This window comes from Leuciscus leuciscus, assembly GCF_965113295.1.
Source record: "Leuciscus leuciscus genome assembly, chromosome: 1".
In the NCBI taxonomy this organism is placed as follows: domain Eukaryota; kingdom Metazoa; phylum Chordata; class Actinopteri; order Cypriniformes; family Leuciscidae; genus Leuciscus; species Leuciscus leuciscus.
Window position 1 is genome coordinate 72,638,919 of NC_138725.1, and position 24,879 is coordinate 72,663,797.

The following is a 24,879-nucleotide window of genomic DNA, read 5'->3' on the forward strand; positions in this document are numbered from 1 at the left end:
TCGTCAAATTCGCTCGCACGTTATTTGAGAACAATTTGACAAATCAACCTGAATTTCATAACTTTTTGGTGGCATGAAGTTTTTTGAAGCATGAAGTTTTTGGTCTGAAGATGATCTGGTTAAATTTTCGTTAAAATCTGGTATTGCTAATAAGTTTCTGGTATGCCTAATAAGACCTTGATTAGCTGGTTCAGGTAAGTTTAATTGGGTTTTGAGTTGAGCTCTGCAGGACACTGCATGGCCCTTCATAAGCAGGATTGGACACCCCTGCTTTAGGCAGCACACAATTTAGTGGAAACATGCAAACAAAAATAAGTACTGATTATTTCACAGAGAGGAAATAAAGGTGAATATACAGTATACAGTATCATATTAACTTGGTACCATTTAAAGAGAATTTTGTTTCTTGACACACTGATAAAAGCTTTGCACAACTCCTGGAAGTTGAATGGCAGACAATCTGATGTGATCTTCATAAATGCTAATTTTGTGTGCTAAATATGTAATAGACAGTCAGTGAAGGCACTGTGTGCGGTCTGTGGGAGTTGTCTCTGAGGATAGGAGACTATTTTACAAGTAGCATTTGATTTGCTAGAATTTTCTTCTACATTTGTCCAGCAAATCGGCCTGAATGCAATCGCTTCTGGCTGCACAAGCTTGATATTATTCATTGTTCGATTGTGAAATGTGTCAGAACACAATTCATAATGCAATGCAATAAGCACTGCAACTGATTTACCATAAATTTACCAACCAACTGGGAAAAGGCTGTTTTTTTTAAAAGCATATGGTGCAAAGTGGATATGTTTTGACTCTATTGCAGACTTTTCACTTAAATACTGCAGACTATTAGCTTAAACTGGCTTCTTCTGCAGAATGCACAAAAATTGTGTCCAAAATATGTGAATGTAACTCAAAATAGCAGCACAATAGTAATGAGAACACGGTTGATCTCTTTATAATGGCTTTGTCTCAGAACACAACTATATTAGCATTCCAAATCACATATATTTTAATATTTTTGACAGAAACAGATTAGGACTATCAGGGACACCTTTGTAAATGTTTTAGCATACCTGCTGAAACCCAATCTTCTGTTCAACAAAGGTGGTTCATTTTCTTTCCTTGGATTGCAAAATACTGTCATTCCAAGTTCAATTTCGGTGTTATTTATTCATTTCAAAATTAAGGTACTTCCATGTATACGATTGCCAAGTAACTGAAGATTTCACACAAAGGTGTCCACAACTGCTTTGAGAAAAGAGGGCAAATTCTAACAAAGACTGAAAGATTCTAACTGCTCAAAGCTGACACACACAGCAGAGTAAAATACACTCAGCTGCTAGATTTAGAGGAAAGGCTTAAAAAGCTGAAACTGAAAAATAAAAAGTGAAGATAAACGAGCTGGATGGTGGGTGACTGACAAGAGTATTACGGACAGATGAGTTTGAGGGGTTTCGGTCAAGGAAGAGAGGACATGTGAAACATAGGGCAAATGAATCGATGCTTGACGCCTTCTGTCAAGCATGAATGAAGTGCCTTAGGGCTGGCGAGCTGGGAGATTGATACAAAGTGCAAGGAACACGAAATGTTACCTTTCTATTTCACAACGTCATGTTGTTCCCTGTGGTCAGCACTTGATTGGTTCCAGTTTCATCATGCTGCAAGTACAAAGATTCGAAGCATATTTCAGAGCTATGCAAAACTATTTGGGGAAGAAACAGAGAGTCAGAGAACTGTCTTTGGACTAGCATGCATTATCGCCAGATTTAAAACCTACTGAGCTCCTGTGGGACAAGCTTTAGTGTAAGGTCAGAGAAAAATGCCCTACAAGCCAGTCACACCTCTGGGAAGTGCTGGAGAATGTGTGGGTTGAAATCTTCCCTGAATATCTTTAAAACCTCACGGCTAGAAAGTTTCTGCAAAGCTGTATGCATGGCTGCAATAATGTTAGAAATGTATCAATGCACAGACTATAGTTTATATACTGATTATAATCTTGCGAAATAACAGTAACACATGCTGTCTGAACACAAACGTTTAGATCATTCCAAACTTTTGAATGCTAGTGAGTATTATCTCACTCTAAATAACATCCAGCAGAGCCATTACTGGACATATTGTATTTCCTAGACATCCTGAAATATACACCCATCCCCCAACATACACATCTTCCAGCATCCCTCCTGTTCAGAAGTGTATTGCCAGGATAGATGTATCTCACCCTTGAGACGCCCTCAGACCAGATCACTGCTGCCCTTTGTGTTGGACCTGGTGCTGAAATCTATTCATAGCAGGCTAAACGGATCCAAGCTTCCAGCTACTGGCACATCCAACCCAATCTCACAGGAAATGTTTTACAAGGTGGCGATTTTGAATGAATTCATACATTCATTTTTTATTTTTTTTTATTTTTTTAAGTAGCATGAAGGTCCACAAACATAACCATCAATGGGGCGTAAGCAGTGCGAATTCATATGAATTAGTCCTCAATTTGCCAAAACATAAATAGTTATATGAGATTGTGTTGGCACATCTTACCTGAATAAGTTGTAGAGTCGTTGCAAAAGAAACGATACATAGCTTACATGTCGCATTGAACTGGCAGATTTTAGAATGTTCTAGGCGATTATTTTGCAAGTATTTACATGTTTAATCTTGTCTTGTCTGGATCTTTTACAGTAAACTCGTGAATGTCCCCCCATGAACACCTGAACGCCCCTCCCTTTCAAAAATCTTGCTTCCAACCCCCGTTGTTCTCTGAATGCCCCCGTTGAGAACGACTACTCTATATGGATCAGGCTCAATGTCAATAAAAACCTCGTCAGTTTCCTCCATTTGCCCCCTTATTCTACTGGCCCACTTTAAGATGTTGGTGTTTACTTATACTGATCATGCATTTTTTTGTGGGTCACCACTGGAAAAGCAGCCAGGATATACGGCGGTCATTATGCATTCTAATCAGGTGCTGTGGTGGCAGAAAGGAGATGGAAATTTATATCCCATCATAGTTCAACCAGCCTTTGCACAGACTGTACAGGCCCATAGGTCAGCCAGGAAAAAAAAAACGGGCATGCTTTTCTGGGAAGGGCCTCTTTAATATGCAAGATTTAGAATTAGCAGTCATGAAGCTGGTTTTCCATGCATGCCTTAACAAGCAGCTGTTGATCTGGCAAGCATGCACGGATGTATTTTGGGGCATTTGAGTTTGTTAGCTGCATGGCTGCAAGCCGGGGTCTTACCTGAATAAGTTGTGTCTTCTATCAGAACCGTACCTACAGTATTGTTACATACAAAATTCTGGCATGAAACTCTAGATTGTGCAGGCTAATAGGTCCTTTGACTCACCTGTTCATAATCACATCGTTATCTATAGGGCGCAGCTGATGGGTTCCTGCTGTATCAGTAACCAATGAGCTCGCTGCACAACCTTCAAATAGGGGATTATCACGCTTCCGGGTTTCATGGGCGGGATTTGTCAACTCTGTGCATATCCACTTCCGGCGCAGTTCAACAATGGCTGAAACGAAGGCTAGATGTCACTGCTCTGTTCCACTTTGTAAATCAAACAAACAACGCCAACCCTACTTAAGTTTTCATGGATTCCCGACTGAATTGAGTCTAAGGAAGAAGTGGATTAAAGTGGTTCGTCGGGATGAAGGGCCAAACTTTAAAATAAAACAAGGTAGCACGTTTGTTTGTAGCCGGCACTTTAGTGAATCAGACTACTACACTAACGATAGCAGGCTAGCGTTAGCTGACATGGCTAACTTTACCAACCGGGGTCGCATCAAGCGTCTGAAAATCGGGTCTGTGCCCTCCCGTTTCCAGTGGAACAACTGGGGAGAAGGGACTCCAAGAAGGGAGTCCGCTTATAAAAGAGCATCAACTCGCTTAGGCCATGACATTTGCCCAGCCCTTCCTCTGGAGCAGTCCCTTCCATGTGAGGAAGAGGCGATGGAGGAGGTCGCAGCTTCGGTGGTGATGACTGAACATGATTACGGTTCTGCTCCTAAACCAGGTATGTCCTTGTTTGCCGCCTTGCTTGTGTTCTGAAATGTGGTTTATGAGGACATCTGTGTCCTCATAAACCAAACGGCTTAAAAAAAAAAAACTAAATGGTGTTTTTTGAAATCCAAAAAGGCCAAAAGTTTTCTCTGATTGGTAGGTTTAGGGGTAGGGTTTGTAGGGTGATAGATTATACAGTTTGTACATTAGAAAAACCATAACGCCTATGGAAAGTCCCCGTAAACCACATATCCGTGTGTGTGTGTGTGTGTGTGTGTGTGCGCGTGCGCGTGAGTGTGTACGTACGTTTGAGAGAGATTTTGTGTGAGTGCAAGAGTGAGTTTTGTGTTTATACACCTGCCGTTCCCGCACAGGGTTGTAATTCTTAAATGTGATCTAACAAAGGTAAAGAGAAAATGAAGAGTTCAGATGCAAAAGCCTCTAAGTGCCATCTGAAATTTTCTTCTAGAATGATAATTTTTATCAAGCTTATTTAAGTTCAGTTATTTCACTTAAATGGCAATTCATTTTCATTGCCATTTAAGTGAAAATTACTGAACTTAAATATACGAGCTTCATAAAAATTATTATTCTAGAAGAACATTTCAGATGGCACTTAGAGGCTTTTGCATCTGAACTCTTCAAATATTAACCATATATGCAGTTTATATTGCTTGTAATTGGGATGAAGTAAACATTTGTTGAGTATTTTAACGTTTATTTTTGTGTCTCATACAGGTGCACTGGATGCTGCTGCTGCACGCATACAGCAATTGGAAGACGAAGTCAAGGAGCTGACAACAGAGCTGTCACAGCTGAAAGTGAGTCAAGTGCTTTTTCACCGATTTTGTGTCTCAGACAAGGACATCCTTTTTTACACAAGATTCACTTCAAGAGATGTTTTTTGTTACTTCTGGGAGGCTATTCAACCATCTGCCTCCATGGTGGTTTATTGGTCGAAAGCTCAGAAAAAGGGACAAACATTTGAACCGCTTTCTCCCAGTCCAACGCGTAGACTGCAACTGGTTGATGAGTTTTTTCTTTTCTGCTGTCGAGTTGCTGCAGGCCTGCAAGAGAAGGTGCTGGCTGACATGTTTCAGGTCAGTGTGTCCACTGTCTCACGTGTTGTTATAACGTGGGCCAACTACCTTTACCTGCTCCTTGGCTCCCTTCCCATCTGGATGAGTAAACAGCAAGTCAAGAACACCATGCCAAGCAAATTTGTGCAGTACAGTCCAGATGTTCGGGTAATCATCGACTGCACCGAGGTGCGATGCCAGAATCCATCATCCCTCACTCTCCAGTCAGAGGTTTTCTCATCGTACAAAAACACGACGACCTTTAAGGGATTAATTGGGATTGCCCCATGTGGTGCTGTGACTTTTGTGTCAAGTCTCTTCACCGGCTCCATCTCTGACCGAGAGCTGACTGAACGAAGTGGACTGCTCGACTTACTGGAGCCAGGAGATGGCTGCATGGCAGACAAGGGTTTCACCATCGAGAAGCTGCTAGCTGACCGTGGGGCAACGCTGATTATACCACCCTTCAAGATGACAGGTAGGCATGAAAGGAATGAACATTTCAAATTAAAACTGTGACCAAAATGATAATCATTAAGATGTGCAGACAAATGTTTATAAAGGACTGAGGCACTCACTGAAATAATAGAAATTAACTTATTTCATCTCTAACCACAGCGCAGTTCACCAAAGAGGATGCTCTAAAAACACAAGCAATCGCCCGACTTCGAATCCTCGTGGAAAGAGCAATACGCAGAGTCAAGGAATACCGCATCTGGCAACACACTGTTCCTCTAACCTTGTCTGGGACAGTCAACCAGCTGTGGACCGTCTGCTGTGTGATGACCAACTTCCAGGGACCACTTGATTTAAAAGGCTACATCCCTGTTGAATAGTGTTTCCCCCGATCACATGCATTTAACTGTATACTGAAAACATTGTATATAATTGAATGAGATGTATATAATTGAATGAGATGTATATAATTGAATGAGATGTATACAATTTAATGAGATGTATATAATTGAATAAGATGTATACAATTTAATGAGATGTATATAATTGAATGAGATGTATACAATTTAATGAGATGTATACAATTTAATGAGATGTATATAATTTAATGAGATGTATATAATTGAATGAGATGTATATAATTGAATGAGATGTATATAATTTAATGAGAAGTCATTCCTCTATAATCAATTCTAAATGTCAGTCTGTCCTGAAAGTATTCAAAATAATGTAAATAATGTACTCAGAAAAAGGGAATTAATAAAATCAATTCAGTTCCTTTATTCATTGTTCATTTCACTTTCTGCTGAAGATACACATTCATATACGTACCAAAGAAGTACAGGTCCACCTTCTTTTTCATCTCTTTTATCATTTCATCATCCCTCCAGACTCTTTCAACGGTGAAGTCTCCCTCAGTGTCTGTTATAAAATCACACCAACTCAATCCAGTTACTGCCAATTGACCTTGAACCTGCCAGTGGTATTTATGATTCTGCTTCAGTTTTGCCTGACCATTCACCATTTTTACATGTCCTGCCTCAGAAATGCTAGAGATGTCTGGGCATTTAACTTCAGCAAGCCCAAAACAGGGAATGGCACTAGGGTCATATACCCTTGCATCGGGGCTAGCCCCGAGGTGAGGAGCATCAGGATGGATAACAAATCCACAGCGTGAGACATTTACATTAAAATGTTTTGAATATTGTTCCAGCACCTGTGGCTCGCGTTCAAGGCCCCTCTTCATGGCGGGAGTTTGGCCTACTCCCTTAAGTATCCGCCCTGCCAGGGTCTGGCCAGAAGATGGCCCTTTCACATGGCTAACCTCATAGAACCTACTAGCTGTCACTCTAGGCTTGCGTAAAGCTTGCCATAATGGGCACTCAGACTGCTCACGTGTCTGCTCCTCTCTCTCAGCTGCCATCTCGTGTGTCACAGTTAAGATGTCAAAATGGAGAAACTGTTGGGAGTTTGGGTCAAAGTTTGGAAAAGTAGTGGGAAATGTTGACCCCTCTAAAGGCAGTTTAGGGAATGTTGGTGTATCTGGGTGTTGGACATAATTTCCGCGTTTGACCACAGGAGGACACTGGTAGGACAGGGGTGAACCTCGCGGCACAGGTCCGAACCTGGAGTCGACCATGGAGAGTTGAGACAAGCCATGCAGCACTGAGGATATTAGTGGTTGCGGCCTGAGGTTTTTCAGTCCTTTCCCAAGAGACAAGACTTGCGGGTCAGGGAGGGATCCTGAAACGTAAAATTAAAAACAGTAAGAGTTAAATTATCCACACATCTCTTGCAGCTTGTTTTGGTTTTCAATTCTGATGTCAAGAGTCTTTCTGGAGATTTGCTCACTGCAGTGTTATATTTGCTACATAATCTATGTGTATAAAAGTGGCAAGATACAATTATGTATTATACGGCAGCCAACAGTATGATATTAGTTACAGTAGTAACATTACCTGTGTATGCTTGATAGAGTGTTGATTTGCATACACTCCTGGCGGATGGCTTTGGTCTCCTAACAACCAAGTCCTGAACCGGCTCTGCATGGATCCCCTGGGAATGATATTAACAAGTAGCCATGATTGTAATAGTATCTTGCTTGACAGTATCTTGCCCCACGCGCTGCACCGCACTGAATAGACTTCCAGTCTATTTTTCAGCCGTGGCGTGAGCTGCCACGCGCACCACGCTTCGCTCCGTGAACAGTGTGTCCCAGGTGTAACGTTTGGGACACACTGCTCGTGGAGCGAAGGGTGGCACGCGGGGCAGCTCACGCCACGGCTGAAAAATAGACTGGAAGTCTATTCAATGCGGTGCAGCTCCACGCGGCTACAATCTTACCTTTGTCCTTGGTCGATGCCATGTTTGCAGAGAGCCTGTGCAGGCCACAGGTGGTGGTACAGCTCTCACCTTCAAAACAAGAGATAGAACAGCAAACCGGGATTGAGGATGTGCTTGTTAACAGTCAAAGGTAGACCTCTAGAACCAGTGTCACTCCAATCAACCTGCCCATGTAAACATCATCCCAGACCACAGCTCTTACCTGCAACATGCTGTAATGGGCACTCTGGAACAACAAGGCCACTAGATGGTTGCACAGAACCTTGCCTGCTGTACAGCTGCATGAGGTTTCTTGAAGTTCGGCTGCATCAGCTTGGAAAACAATCTACATTAAAGACACAACACTAATAATTTTAGTTGATAAAGTTAAACTAAAATGAAAATCTTGCTGCAAATGATATAGAAATGTAAGGAAGAGCATTTCAATTAACCAAAAATCCTAGGAAAACTGCAACCGCAGTAGAGTAGTTAACCCCTTACACCATTAACATGTTGGATTCAACAAACAGGATATTAAAGAATTTAAATGCAAAGTTACATTATCATGATATTGATATTTTGCATACCGTACGTATGTCACAAAGGTATAGCAATTTATTGCACATGGCTGTTGACTGACTTAATGTAAACAGGTAACAGTGTAAGGGGTTAAACTTCTTGCCATTATGCCTTAGCTTCCTAAAAAAACCTTCAAATAATGGGGCTGTTCTCGCTTCCTCATCGACCTGTAACACCTAGACCTGACAACCACCGCCCTGCCAATGATGTTGGACACTGGTAGACAAAACTATAATTAATGCATATACTGTGGATTGTTCTTTGTAGCAAAAGGGACACTCGTATGTTGATGTTAGCTAGCTGACACTGACAGAGATAGAGGATAACGTTCTTCCTATCAGAATACAAATGAAATGGGTGAATAGTACGGAGCCCGGGAAGTCACCTGTCAGAGAAAAAAAAATCCGTGGCGACGGTCTTAAAATCTGTCCGCTCAGTTTATAAACCGTACTCACGAATTATCAAACTGTTCCCTTGGTTTAACAAATCGTGCCCACGGATTAATAAACCGAACCCACGAGTTTATAATCCGCGCTCTCAGGTTTTGTAAACCGTGCCTTCAGTTTTTGCAATCTGTACGTTACCCACAAATTCATAAACCGTGCCCACGCTTTCGCAATCCGTTCCCACGGGTTTGTAAACTGTACTCACGGATTTGTGGCTCGCCCTCATTTTAGAAGAACTCCAGGAGGTATACGTTGTTAACGAATCTTATTGTATATTGTTTTATTGTGTATTAAGTGGAATACATAAAATTGTCTTAACTGCGTCTGCATTCCTAAAGTGATTCTCAATTGTAGCGGGGACTTCCCGGACTCCGTAGTATTGACTCAGCCTGTGAATAATCTTACTTTAGTTGGGTTTAACGTAGGTTAAACACCTTATAACCATACGAACATCTGAGCTGACGCCAAACTGACGTTAGCATAAGCTAACCTACCTAGCTAATGTAATGTTATGTTAGCTAGCTAGTAGCCACTCACCTTCGTAGTCGTAGATGAAGTTCTCGAAAAAGAAACTGTATCCCTTGTCCACTTTGGAGCGGGCTGTGATGGAGTGTTGTTCAGTTAGTCGATGTACGTCAGAAAAAGTTATTTTGGGTAAATTTACCAGGGATGCAGTATACGTAAACTTAGGGTCGTCCATTGTGGGTTCGCCAGAGTGATGAGTGATTCACCGGAAGTGGCAGTGCACAAAGATCACCGAATGCGGAAGTACTACGTATCAGCGTGATAATGGCCTATACTTGGGTAGCTTTTACCTTAGCAGTGCAGCACACTTTCAGAAACCCTCCACCTTCCCCAGCTCCACCTGTATAGATCTGCTACGGGTAATTCATGAACGCTATATTGTACAGCAGCAGCATCAGCGTCTGCCAAGACCAGACATACAACATAGTCATATCCATTACCATGCCAATCACTCCGAGAGTTGTCATGACAGAAATATTTTTGAGTTAAACTTATTATTAAATGAGATAAAAAAGTAAAGAACAGGGCTTGATTTTATTGCTCCTCCTCACCATCTCTAGATGGTTGGAGGTGGTTAAGGATGTTCAGACCAAGCTTTCAAAATGACGTCATAAGAGAAAGAACGGCATTCCAGAGGGGAATCAAATTTTCAGATTCTGACTAAAGATTACAAAGATAAAAAATTTTGATTAATTTTGGATTAAAAATCAAATAAATCACTGAATTATTCAAATATGGTGCCGAATAGCCAAATTCCTTGTGAAGAACTATACTACCCAAAGCCCTGTTTGTGCTGTGCAGATAATTTCTGCCTTGCAGAGCATTCCAGATTTGGTCGCTAATGAGTTTCTAAGCTCTCTTCGAAGACGCTGCTCACTAGGTTATGGAGAAAAGCTTATATTTGCTCCAAACCCTTGCCGTTTCTATCTCCTCTGCTTGTGGGTGGATTGTAATGAGTCTGCAGTGGATGCTACAAGCTGGAGGCAACGAGCAGAACAGAAGTGAGTGAGTTTCCTAGTATAGCACATTTTGGAGCAGATCCACAAGTTTCACCAGCAAATGAAGCATCCAACCCCGGCTTGCAGCCATGCAGCTAACAAACTCAAATGCCCCCAAAATACAGCCGTGCATGCTTGCCAGATCAACAGCTGCTTGTTAAGGCATGCATAGAAAACCAGCTTCATGACTGCTAATTCTAAATCTTGCATATTAAAGAGGCCCTTCCCAGAAAAGCATGCCCGTTTTTTTTTTCCTGGCTGACCAATGGGCCTGTACAGTCTGTGCAAAGGCTGGTTGAACTATGATGGGATATAAATTTCCATCTCCTTTCTGCCACCACAGCACCTGATTAGAATGCATAATGACCGCCGTATATCCTGGCTGCTTTTCCAGTGGTGACCCACAAAAAAATGCATGATCAGTATAAGTAAACACCAACATCTTAAAGTGGGCCAGTAGAATAAGGGGGCAAATGGAGGAAACTGACGAGGTTTTTATTGACATTGAGCCTGATCCATATAGAGTAGTCGTTCTCAACGGGGGCATTCAGAGAACAACGGGGGTTGGAAGCAAGATTTTTGAAAGGGGGGGGCGTTCAGGTGTTCATGGGGGGACGTTCACTAGTTTACTGTAAAAGATCCAGACAAGACAAGATTAAACATGTAAATACTTGCAAAATAATCGCCTAGAACATTCTAAAATCTGCCAGTTCAATGCGACATGTAAGCTATGTATCGTTTCTTTTTGCAACGACTCTACAACTTATTCAGGTAAGATGTGCCAACACAATCTCATATAACTATTTATGTTTTGGCAAATTGAGGACTAATTCATATGAATTCGCACTGCTTACGCCCCATTGATGGTTATGTTTGTGGACCTTCATGCTACTTAAAAAAAAAAAAAAAAAAAAAAGAATGTATGAATTCATTCAAAATCGCCACCTTGTAAAACATTTCCTGTGAGATTGGGTTGGATGTGCCAGTAGCTGGAAGCTTGGATCCGTTTAGCCTGCTATGAATAGATTTCAGCACCAGGTCCAACACAAAGGGCAGCAGTGATCTGGTCTGAGGGCGTCTCAAGGGTGAGATACAAGGGTGAGATACAGTCATTGACAACAATCTAGCGACGCAGCGGAGGAATAGAAAGTTGACAAGCCATTAAAAAGGTAATGACTGAAATATTTTCAATAAATCATGTTCCCATTCAGTCCGGAGATGAATTTTAAAATTAATTTAAAACTTTTACATTTTTAGGCATTAACTAATGCCAATGCCTAATGCGAATTTTTTTAAAATTTGTTCACCAAGTAATTTACTGGTCAGGCATTATTGTTAACTCGCAAGACTATTAGGGGAAAATGACAATTTGATGGATCATTTAAATATATTCTGTAATCACATTTTGGTAATGTATTCATTCCGCTGTCACATCTGAGCGCGAAACGCTGTTTGGATAGTTTCAAGATAGTTACAAATAATTAATAATACAATAATAATTTTTAAAAACAATAAGTTTATTCTTGTTAGAAGATTATAGGCAGGAGGCAGTTTGCTATTTCCCACAGCTGGCCAAGGTGACCTTTTTTTCAGAAACAACACTAAATAGATATAACAGGCCCACAATTATTATAATTGGCCTAATATATTTTATTTCCATGAATACCATTGTACTGTTTATTATTTCGAGTGATTATATTGAGTCTGGAAATACAGACCCACCTATAGCACACATTATCTTATAAATATAAATAAACATTTTAGTAGAATAATAAGCAATAAAACAACATTCAAATTCAGACGAAAAATATTCATGGAGATAAGAGAACAATTGAACTGTAAAATAATACTCATTACAGGTGTCTGAGGCTCTTACCGATGACCTCCTCCTAGTTTACACTGACCACCTGAGGATGGTTAAGGGCGACATGGAGATCCGCTTCAGAGACCTCCTTAACCTTGATGTTCCCAGTTGGGTTGTGCAGCCCTTTCAAACGGATGTGATGGAATGTGAGCCCGCTATTCAGGAGCATCTTGTCGACATCCAGTGCGACGACGAAGCCCAGGCTATTTTTCCGCATCCTCTGGCTGGTCCAGCATGTGGGTCAAATATGCCCAGTGGTATCCGGCTCTCTGGCAAAAGATCAGGCTGCTGATTCTTGCTTTTCCAACAACATATCTCGATATCTCGTTGAGCAGGGATTCAGCCAGGTCATCCACATGCAGTACAACAAGTACCGCAATCGCTTGGACTTGCATGCCTCAGGGCAGGCGCACCATGGCTGAAACTATCTCTGCAACTCGCAGAAAAACAACAAGCACAGGGCTCACACTGAGTTTCAAATCAATTTTGAAAGTTCGAATTCGAAAGTTCAAATATTCAGCTTTTTCCCTGTTAATGTTCTCCGTTGAAAATTGTTTATAAGAATGCTTATTTTTTGCTGACTGGCTGTTCACGGCACAGCTGCTGTTAATTCAATTTTTAAAGTCAAATTTGTAACCGTTGCATTTTATATGCTAATTTCTACTTATGGGAATTATATTCCCACTGTTCAGTCAAATCAAATCTGTTATTTGGCTTTTAGTGACATGCTTTTTAATTATATATGAAAGCTGCAGTCCGTAACTTTCGGCGCTCTAGCGGTAAATAAACAAAATTGCAGGCATCTTGGTACTGTGCAGGTACAGTGCTACTCCGCAGTGGTGCCGAGTGCTGACTCCCGACTCTAACCAGTCAGGGCGGGGCCGTTCACATATCGCGTTTCATGCGCGTGAAAATTCGTTATTCATAATAGAAGCAATGCGGTCGGTTGAAAACATCTCAACTTTTCAGAATGGCAAGCGCACAGCAGGTCATGTGACAAAAACAACCGATCAGCTTCGGCCTTTCCGTAACAACATCGAAAACTCGGCCGAACAGCTCTCCATGATTTATTTCTCATCTCCATAAATATATCTAGTAGCAGCCTAAAGCTAATGCAAGGGCTAGAAATCAATTAATCCTTTGCTGATACTTCCTCGTCATCATGTCATGGAGAGCACAGTTCATGGTTGCATAGCAACGACAGACGCTACGGGAGCGCAATCGAGCGGTAAGGGACCTGGATAATGGATAGGGGGCGCCGGCCCAAAAAAGGTTGAGAACCACTGATATAGAGACATCCCCACAGATAACCTTTCTGGGTCAAGAGTGATAATGAAGGGAATGGATGATATTTCAGGCAACAAAAGAACACTTCGAACATGTGGGAGGACAATGCATCTAAATTTATTAGGAGAGTGAGAGTATATCAATATGTCATGATGCATCATCTGCTTCTTGATGAACCCTTTTCATCCCCAGCTTTATCAGTGTCCTGATTGCCCATGAGAACAGCTTGAGAGAAGCAGTGAATTTCCCAGAGGAACCACAGAAAGGTTATTCTAAATCGTTTCTACTCCCCATAAATCGTTACAGATGATTTAGTCATATAATCTGAACCCAGTACACCTGAGTGAATTGACTGTGGTAGGCAGCTGCATGAAAGCTGGTTTACAGCAATCCAGGCAAAATACTTGTATTATACTGAGATGTTTCTGATCTTCTGTATGATGATTCTTCTTATAGAAGATGGTGATGGTGTCAGTGGTTCATGAGATTAAGATTGAGAAACCATTTCTGATTGACTGAATCTCATCAGATTTTCATTGGTTACTTCAAGGGTTGGATGGTCTACCTTTTAATGTCTAAAGTGAAAAAGACTGGCACAAAATCAATTTCAGTTGATGGAAGTTTGAGAAAGAGCTATTGTTTTCTAGTTTTGTCAAATGATGTGTACTCTTGTGGTAGAGCTGGGCGATAAATCGATTTCATTGATTTACTCGAACGCGTAGTTTACGTCGACTTGTTTGAATGAAAATCGTTTTTCTCTATAACATCCGGCGACGCTCCTCTCTGGGCTCCCGTAGTTCCGAATGGGCTCAGCCCTCCCCCCGCGCATTTGCCATAGAAATACACAAACAACATGGCAGCGAGCAGGGAAGAACTCATTCCCAAGAAAAGCACAGTGTCATCCGTAATTTGGAATTGGTTCGGTTTTGTGGCGTCAGATGCAGAACAAACAACACCCCGCTGCAAAGTGTGGTTGAAGTCTGTTGCTAGCAAAGGTAGCAGTACGACCAATTTACTGCAGCACTTCAAACAGAGGCATGCTGCCGAGGGGGAGAGATGTTGTGCCCTGCAAAATGAACAAGACACAAGCACAGGCACGCCAAAAACCAACCTACAGTCTTACAAACATTTACAAAGCGATCACGAATGCAGTCGCAATGTATATTGAAAAAGATATGGTGCCCATACATACTGTGGAAAAGCCGGGGTTTATTCACATGCTGAAAGTTTTGGACCCCAGGTATGTGCTACCAAGCTGCAAATATTTGTCTGAAGTTGCCTTGCCTCAGCTATATAACAGTGCACGCCAAAGGATCGCTAGGGAGCTGGAAGGGGTGTCATTTTACCCCGCCACAACAGAGTTGTGTGATTTAGAAAAAAAGAAAGGATGTTCAAACTAAAAACAGCATAACAAATAAGCACTTTATACTCTCATGCACTGATGTTTAATGCTGTTGAATGTTTTGTTTGCACTTCATCAGAACTACCTCCTATCTACTGAATAGCAAGATGTTAAACTTGTGTTTAAAGAAAACCTATCAAAAAGAGTCACATAATTTGATGTTTTATGTTATGTTACATTTTATGTTATGTTACATTTTCACTGTTTACAATGGCAGGGCCTGCCATCTTGTTTTTTGTTTTGTTTTTTGGGCATCCAGATCAAATCCCAGAAGGGAAAATCAAAACAAAATAAAGTTAAAACTTGTTTTGAACAATTTCTTTGTCATCTGCAGATTGATTTTAGGGGAAAGTATAAAAAAAATCTATTTAAATCTTAAATCGGATTTTTTTGTGAAAAAATCTGGGATTTTTTTTAGGCCATATCGCCCAGCCCTACCTTGTGGAAAATAAGTGCAGTTCATTGTATTGAATGTGCACTTATAGTGCACTTCAAATCTTAAAAGTATAAAAAATAAATAAAATTATAACCCTGTACTTACAGATGATACAATATTAAATATAGCTGCAAGCAGAATTATCGGGGCTCAAGTGCTTTAAGACGCAATTATAAGATATTACATATTATATAGCTAGCCTGTAAATACCTGTAAAGAAGACCACTTTCTGCAATTTCAGGTCATTTACTACAGAAATAATGTGTATTTGAAACCTTTGAAACTGTTATAGCTCCATCTACTGCCCGATCTCCATAAATGTTTGCATGCTTATTTTGAATCATGTTTCATGTGCTCACCTAATTTCGTGAAGTTCTGAGTTTTTGTTTAGGAATTATAGGCTGTTGTGTACATTTGGACATGGCTGTTGCTAAATTAACCTGTTATAGCTCTCCAAATACTAAGGTTCACAATTTTTATATATATATATTATATTATATATAATTATTGACCTAGAGAGTCCAGAGCTGAAAAACGTAGGACTATTTTGCGAAAGTAGGTTTTTCAAATAGTCGATTTATAAATCGATTTATAATAAACGATTTTATTGACAGCAATGGTCCTAAAGGCAAAGTTGTTCAGAATGAGGAGTTTTATCATTTGGTATGAAAATCATGTGCATGTGTGAAAAATCACGTAATATACCCGACAATCAACGTGCTGGAAAAATGCGATGGCACCTTCTGATGCCCGATTTCTTTTCAATTTTTCACAGACCTCAAGGGCCATGTGTCAAAAAGGCCCAGTGAATTTGGTTCTGGTCGGCCTTCATTAACCTTGTCTAACAGGTGCTCAAAATTCATTGGCCGGTGGCGGCCATGTTTTTCAAGATACGCGAATGTCCTCATAGACAATCACGGCACCTTGGAAAAAGAAACTGCATGCCAATTTCCAAGTCAATCGTACTGACTGTTGCGTAGCTATAGACGTTTTCATGTGTTTTTTCCCCATTGTATAGTGCCATCAAGCCAGTCGCTGCTTCCTTTTTCACGTGACCACAGACTGAGCCCATACATAGGTTTACCATGTTGGGTGAAATGATCTCATTCTGTTCATTCATTCTCTAAATATGGCCACTGAGTGAACAGACTTTCCTTGAAAGGGACTTGATTATACTGTCGTGTGTTATTCAAAGTTATGTATTCAAAGTTTACAATTAAAGTTAATATATTTTAAATGTAATAAACTGCAACTTCATTACAAATGTGTTTTAACAGAAATGACAAACATCATAAATGCTTGTCTGTACTTTTGGCAGTACGCTTTCAAAGGTATAATTACGAAATAACACTTAAAGATATTCTTAAGTCTTAACTGTGTCAAAGTAATTGCATTAAATATACATTTAAAATATAACAGTCATTTAATTGCAATTTCCATGCAGTTTGCTGTACTCTTTTTACAAGTATGCTACAGTGTACTGCTTTTTCACAAGGGTGCATTTGGGAAACATAATATTCTACCTATGAAGATAGCCTTAGCAAGACTGATGTTGTCAGTCATCATGATTTACCAAGACTGCCAGCAGTCATATCACCCTGTAGCCCAAGACTGGTCGCCCACTGAAGCTAAGCAGGGTTGAGCCTGGTCAGTAAATAGATGGGAGACCTCCTGGGAAAACCAGGTTTCTGCCGGAAGAGGTGCTAGTGAGGCCAGTAGGGGGCGCTCACCCTGTGGTCTGTGTGGGTCCTAACGCCACAGTATAGTGACGGGGACACTATACTGTCAAAGAGCACCGTCCATCGGATGAGACGTAAAACCAAGGTCCTGACTCTCTGTGGTCATTAAAAATCCCATGGCACTTCTCGTAAAGAGTAGGGGTGTAACCCCGGTGTCCTGGCCACATTCCCTCCATCGGCCCTTGCCAATCATGGCCTCCCAATCCACTGAATTGGCTCTATCACTCTCTCTCTCTCCACCTATAGATGGTGTGTGTGAGCGCACTGGCGCTGTTGTACTGTGGCTGTCGTCGCTTCATCCCAGTGGATGCTCACACTGGTGGTGTTGAGGAGAGATCAATGGTATGATTGTAAAGCGCTTTGGGTGTACAGTAGTACATATAAAAAGCGCTATATAAATGTCTCATTCATTCATTCATTCATTCATGTTCTACAAAAGAATGTTTTGAGATTTGGTGGAAATGACATTTGTTCCTTTATAAAAATGGCAGAATTCAATACAAATTGAATAAACTAGTGAGTTTACAGTATTTTCTAAAGGTCTGCAGGGTCCAAATGCCCATAGTTGAAGAAATAGTATGGTCAAGCAATATTGTTTTGTCCGTATCGAATCCTGTCAGTGCTGGTACACACACACACACAAAAAAAAACCTCTCAATCAACACAATCCATAAACCCATTTCCTCTCCTCTCATCTCCCCTTCACTGCTGCGCTCATTCTCAATGCTTCATGCAAACTTCATGAATAATTGATTTCACTCCAAAAGGGGAAATTTGTTTCCGATGCAGGGCATCATGCCAGCTCTTGACAATCCACTCCATGTTCTGGGCAGAAGACAGAAGGCCCTCAGGAAAACTCCAAACAAGGACACTTTAAGGACCTTCTCTTCAGCTTAAGTAGGCAAATAGATATTCAGAAGAAAATCACATTACCTCTGCATATACTGCTGACACTCTTGTACTTTTGGTCTCCGGAGGTGAAATCGGGCTCTCTAATAATCTGTTCTAACAGCATCTTAACTGAAATAAGACCTCGTAATTGACAAATCTGTACATGATTTGAAACTCAGTTGAGGTTGCAAACAACACGGCTCTCTTTATATGCATAAAACTCTACTTGTAAAAAAAAAAAAAAAAAGTAAAAGTCCAATAAATCTAATCTATTTAGATAACAAAAGACCTTGCATGTCCTCACACAGAACAAACATCAAAATCCATTCATAGCTTGTAGCCTAAAGGGTCATATGTAAAGCAGCATCAACTCAGTTACTATATTTGCATATTGTACTATTTGAAGTTGAGAGCTCTGTGTGATCAGGGCTGAGAGATGCTGAGGCGACATGGGACCTAAAATTATATACTGTATGAATGATTGAAGTCACAAAGAGAGCTGAGATCACTTTTTTTTTTCTCCCAGTTGTTTCATAACTTTTTTTCATTTTTATGGATCAGGCCCAGGATTTGGGGATTTTTAGAGATTTCGCTTCAACATCCCTTAACCATGGAAATCATTACCTAATGCATGCTTTGATAAACAAATACTTTGTTCTTCCCATTTTTATTTTTATTTTACTGCTTTGTGGGCATATTGTGGTCGATTTAAAGTAGCCTAAGAATAATCGGAAAAAAAATAGCTGCACATGAAATAGGTTTGACACACTTATATTTTAAAGGAGGCTTCTGTAAAACATTGGCTCTTTGGAGAAACTCTAAAAAGGGTAGACTACCTACATACACACAAAATAAACACGAATGGCAGTAAAAAACCAACAACTTGTATTCCTTTTCACACAAATACGAGAACAGTACGGGAACATGCTAATAAAGATTTATTTTTGCACTGTTCCATGCATGATACTATGTTATGACTTTAAAACACTTTTACCATAGTGCATGATTTGCAAACGAATACATTTTGATGTTTGCATCACATAGTGCGGCTTTTCTGACATAGTAAACTTGCTCGGTAGCTCACCTGGTACAGCATTGCACGAGTCATGATAAAATACCTCAAAGATTTATAGAAGCAGCTAAAATGACATGGTTGCGTCATAAATGTATTTGTTTTTGTTAAAGGGGTCATATAATGCCATTTTTGTACAAGCTAATATGATTCTTTAGGGTCTAAATTAAAAGTTTATAATATACTTTAATTAAAAATTCTCATTAGTATTGTAAGAAAACACTCATTTTACCTGCTCAAAAACAGCTCTGTTTTCAGCACGACGTTCAAGTGCATGTGTCTTTAAATGATAATGAGCTTTGCTCACCCCGCCCCTCTGTTCTGTGCGGACACCGTTTGTAACACAATAACACAATAACCATAACGCGTTGTTCATTATAAACGTGGGATTATTAATTATATTGAGAACGTCGTACATGCCGTAATGTACCCTGAGTGTAAAAATAGCTGCATTCATCGTGAAGCGTGCAAGCGATTTGCAAAGATTAATATAAAGATTAATATAAAGCTTATGGAGGTGCAGCAGGAACACGAATAGTTGGTACCGATCCTTTTTTCAGGAGCAGCTTCTTAGCAAAACCAGCTTTATACTGACCCTCGTTTGTAAAGCAGTCTGGTGTGTGAAAGGATTCGCGCAAACATGAAAGCATTGACGTTGATCGTGGGGAATATTCCCTTTGAAAACAAACTCAGCCACTGCGTCTTCAGCAGTTCGGATTTAGGAACATCAAAATGATGCTGTGTTCCTTATTACACCCAAGAACAGAACACCACAATCGCTTAGACGCCATTCTGCTCATAGACAGTGCTCCAGCTATCAACAATGACCGCGCCGGTCCGCGCAGGCTATGATTGACAGCTCGCTCACGAGCGAGGGCGGGGCTGTGTTGAAACGCTACTGTCAATCAACAATAGTGGGAGGGGCGTTGATTTTGTGACGTCACAAAATCGAACAGCTTGATTTGAGTTGAGGGGAAACATAAAAGAAGATTTTAAAAAAAAACACTGGATGGATTTTTATAATTTTATGATGGTTGTGTACAGGCACTGCCAACACACATTTCAGAACAATCAACTTGTAAAAGTGCATGTACCATTATATGACCCCTTTAACACTATTAGTTAGGTTAATGTTGAAGTTTAGAGTAGGTGGTTATTTTCAAACATTGATCTTTTGGCGCCACTTACTGAACATTTCATTTCCGGACTACCATGATACAAACAACAAAACACACAATAAAACGTTGCCAGATTGACATTCTTTTCGGATCAAACTGTGCAAGAAGCAACGACATATCATTCTGCAGAAATTTCACCACAGGCTTTTTCCGCCAAGCCTGGGTAAGTGGTGTTGTCTGCACTGAGGTTTTTGGTGTAATAAATATATGGATATTAACAGATGGGTCAACTCTTTATTTACTGATAAAAGGCAGACAAAGCAGTCTTTTATAATGTGAATATCCCCTTTACAATCCTATTCCATACAGACACAATATAGGGAAAGGAAACATTCAAGTACTAAAATGACAAAGATTTAACAACGTTAATGACAAGCAACACACCTGATGTCTTCTATAATGTGAATTCACTCTTTACACATCTGTGAAATACATTTTTGGTGCAATGCAATTAGCATGTGCTTCAAGTTCACCGATTAGACCAAAAACATGACAATAATCAGAAACATGAATTTAAATAAAAATATAAATATAAATATAAAAATGCACATGCATTTGAACATTTTGTGTAATTCGAAATTGTAATGTGACATGTAGGCTATAATACAGTAAACGTTCCAAACATGTAAAACCAGTGTACACGTGTGGTGTATATGAATATTTATGATTTCTGGCATGCATATAATGTGTATACAAATCAAGGAAGAAGAAAACGTTGGGTTATTTGCACGCTGAAGCCATTACACAACAGATCCCAGCTCCCATTTTTGCTTCTGTAATGATTATTCATTTTATGCTGCTTTGCTTGGTTCAACACTGCGTGCGTTGTGTTGTTGTAATCGTTTTTACTGGTATAAACTGACCCCAAAAGCCTGATGATGCAAATATAGTAAGGCGAGCCACGAGGCATCAGCTGGCACCACAGGGAAGATCCTACACAGGTCTTACACAATTTTCCCATGATCCGGGAGTCATGCCAGCAGCGCTGCTCCATATTAATTCAGGTCAGGCAGAAGCACAGGCAGCCATTTCTCAACAGTTAGTCAAGCCCAGGACAGAAACCTGCACACACATTTCCTTAGACTACCGGATAGGTCAATCGGTCTTCTCACTTCTGTTTATATCACCGTAAGTAAGCTTTTTCAATCATAATATCGGCTTCATAACATTAACGACATATTCCCTTTAATAATCACAGCTCATTCATTTGATAAGTCTTCTAGCTTCGCAGTTAGTCTTACTTTAATGTTCTGCAGTGGATCAAAGCAGAGCAAAGCTTCTGGGACTTAAAATTAGCCTTCAAAAACACACAGTCAGCATGGACGTGTCCCTCCAGGACCCGCTAAGGAAAAATAGCTCGCTATGGGTTGTCCTGCTATGAAAATACACTCAGATTTCCACGAAATCAGCGCCAGCCTCTTGCAGAGGTCGAGGACATCACGGGTAAAACCAAGCAATTGTGATAAAGACAATGTTTGGTGAATCTGGAGCGTTTGTGGATTTATCACACTTAGGAAAGCATCGCAAACTCCTTTCCAGATGATAAATGACTGCAGGAAATGCTAAATCTGAACAGATTAATCTACACAGGCCCACAGAAAACTCAGTAACTCTCAGAAGAGCTTCATTTGTTCAAGGTTTTGTCATCACTCAAAGCTCACATTTGGTACACATAATTTTATCCTCATTTAAAAAAAAAAAATGAAAAAAAGTTTTCCACAAAGAAATGAATAGTACTTTTGATAATAAAAAATAACTATTTTAAAATGATGTACATTCTCATGAGATGAAAACTCCAGGCGTATGTGTGGACTAGAAAAGCTGTTTGTACTATACAAGAAGCTATGTTTGGTAACACTTTATTTTACAGTGTCCTTGTTACAAATGTTGTGTGTACTTACTGTAGGAAACAGAAAATTATGCATAAATCATTTTAACCCTAGTAAGTACATGTTGTCAATAATTAATATCACTCAGTATTTTTTGTGCAATACAATACAAAACCCTAAGTTTCTAAGCACATTCAAGTGTTACAAATTGCACTCTGTAATAATTTTGAATGAAAAGTTCATTTTAAATCATTGTTTATAATAATCTTTTGTCATGCTTTAAATAAGTACACTTATCTTGATGTGTTGACTTAACATACTAAAGCACATGTAAAGTTCTTTATTATAATTTTAACTGTGTTACTCAATATTACATTGCACTCAGGTATATTCTTTTAAAGTATACCATAAAAAGTACTCTTTTTAAAAGTATGCTAAAGTGTTTTTCTTTTTCACAAGGAACCCCACAGCAACAGACATCACACCATGAAATGCTTTCAAGACATAGCCGCACTGCTGCAAACATTTCACAGTCAGAAGGTTTGAGCCATACAAACCCTCTAGGAAAGTGTGAAAATCTATTGGGATTGAAATGGATCCAAGAAAATTAATTGTATTAAGAAATAAACAAATAAAAAAAGATAAACAAACAGCTCCGGTCTGAGGCAGTAGCAGTTAATGATAACATTTTTCATTATGGAAAGTGCTAAAATTGTGTCTCCAGTGCCACATTTTACATATTTAAAGGAATTACTGTTTTAAAGGAAAGGGCAAAATATGTTTTGTTCAATCTGATGGAACGTCCTATTCATTTGGGTGTGCAGTGAAGCCATTATCTGTTTTTTGTAGGATGTCATAATTATTCATATTTGAACATTTGTACTCAATATATAGAAATCGCCGTGGCTTTACCAAGAAGTTGGTCAAAACTAAATGAAAATCCCCTTTTTATGCAAATCGTGAATGGTTCCATTACACCACATGTCAAATTGAATTCATATATATATATATATATATATGTTTGGTAGCTCGCTATGGGTTATATATATATATATATATATATATATATGTGTGTGTGTGTGTATATATATATATATATATATATATATATATATGTATGTATGTATGTATGCATGTATGTATGTGTATATATATATATATATATAGATATATTGTACAGTAAAGTGAAAGAATAGTAACTTCTGTAAATATATTTTACTGATTATGCATGACGGATTATCTAATATTTGAGATTATCATTGAATATCCAGTTTTACTAATAAATATATCAGATTTTGGAAGTCTTTATGTTGACTTTACTAAATAATGGAATGACAAATCTGTGCAGTAGTTTAGCACAACAACAATATGATTCTTAAAACCATGACTGGGTGTTTCTTCACCTATGGCCAATTTTGGACTTGTAAACTCCATTTAAACAATTTTCACTCTTATGCTAATTTAGTTCGTCCACTAACAAGTCTTCTTTTAGCTTAGTATTTGTACAGACACTGACAGTGTATGTTTTTGTACAGTCAACATGCAAACTCTCTCAGAGAAGTTGTTTAATCTCCTTTTAAAGCACTGGCACAAAAGCAATAAAAGCAGCACTTGCGTAACAGATTTACCACCCTCAGCTATAAATTTCAAGACAATTACTGTCAGACTTCAATAGAACTCCATTGTTTTATGAGTACCCAAGTTTTTTTGCAGAAATGCAAGCTTTAGCGTCAAGTTCTGCCAGGAAGACTCAATGTTACATCACTCATTACTTCTGGTTATCCAATCACTATCTAATAGCTAGAGTATAAAAGATCGTTACTTACACGTTTGAGTTTGCAGATGATGACGCAAACATTCACCTCCATCCTCCCCACCACCACCAGCACATGGTCCCTGTCCTTACCTCCCCGCGGATCGGCTGCGCCCCTGCCTTCATCTTCGGGCAGGACACGCAGAGTCCGAATCTATTAATTAATAAATGTCATTGTGATAACATCTCGCCTTCTCAGTCTTTCTGGTAGAACAAAAGGTTATAGATATTTAGCTCAATTTTTTATTAATTCATTCTGCACTATTTTGTATTTGATTGTATACTATTGTAAATGCTAGTCTATGTAAACACAGACTTTTTAAAACAGCATGCCATGTTAAAAATAGTTAAACTTGTGGCTCTTGTTTTGTTACATTCCGTTACACTTCATCCAGTTATTGGTGATGCACCCAATTATAGCAAGCTGGTGATTATAACAAAAAATAAATAAAATTGTTTTGCATATCCCTAAAACATAACTCTCTAAGTTTTTGGGGGAAAGGTAGTCTAATGTCATTTTAAATCCATTATTCATGCTGTTTCAAAATAAGCTATTCAGCTTCAGGCATGCCAGCACTTGGATCTACAAGTATTCATTATCTCTTTAGTCGGCATAGAATTGTTTATACAATGTAATGTCATGCATGGAAAACAAAATCTCCAGGAAAAAGCAATATGTTCCTTGAGTCAGTGTCAACATGCAAACATGAATATTCTCCCATTTTTCATATTTAAAGCTAATCCATCTGCTAACGGCTAACAGTTTGTACTATAATCCACAGACGACAGGCAAATGCCAAGAGGCTTACAGGCTCTTGCTGTTTGATTTTTAATATGCATAAAAAAAAATCTAAAGTGGTCATTCACTGATGTGAGCCGCAGGCTAGATTTATGCTTCTCAAACCTTTGACGTAATCTCCATCATCTACATGAGCCAAACAGTAACAACGTCACC

At 39.4% G+C, this 24,879-nt stretch overlaps 2 protein-coding genes and 1 long non-coding RNA gene across 3 annotated transcripts in view; 2 read left to right on the top strand and 1 right to left on the bottom strand.

Moving 5' to 3' along the window:
- LOC309512741 overlaps positions 1–24,879 on the top strand; it is a 334,001-nt gene that overhangs the window by 212,352 nt on the left and 96,770 nt on the right. The window lies entirely within an intron of this gene.
- LOC309511785 (uncharacterized protein) lies at positions 4,805–5,926 on the top strand. The gene is made up of 2 exons (XM_082187126.1): positions 4,805–5,565; positions 5,706–5,926. Exons 1-2 carry the CDS (start codon positions 4,950–4,952, stop codon positions 5,921–5,923), a joined length of 834 nt encoding a protein of 277 aa, XP_082043252.1. The 5' UTR covers positions 4,805–4,949; the 3' UTR covers positions 5,924–5,926.
- Positions 6,334–9,653, bottom strand: LOC309476873 (uncharacterized protein; the record flags this gene model as incomplete). The annotated part of the gene is made up of 4 exons (XM_082140013.1): positions 8,089–9,653; positions 7,887–7,955; positions 7,502–7,598; positions 6,334–7,286 (listed from the first exon to the last, which is right to left on the bottom strand). The coding sequence occupies exons 1-4, from the start codon at positions 8,095–8,097 to the stop codon at positions 6,334–6,336; spliced, it is 1,128 nt and encodes a 375-aa protein (XP_081996139.1). The 5' UTR covers positions 8,098–9,653.

Bases quoted from the DNA above. Each gene is read 5' to 3' on its own strand.
- LOC309511785 (XM_082187126.1), top strand. From the start codon at position 4,950: ATGGTGGTTTATTGGTCGAAAGCTCAGAAAAAGGGACAAACATTTGAA. The intron at 5,566-5,705 runs GTAGGCATGAAA...CTCTAACCACAG, and splicing joins ACCACCCTTCAAGATGACAG to CGCAGTTCACCAAAGAGGAT.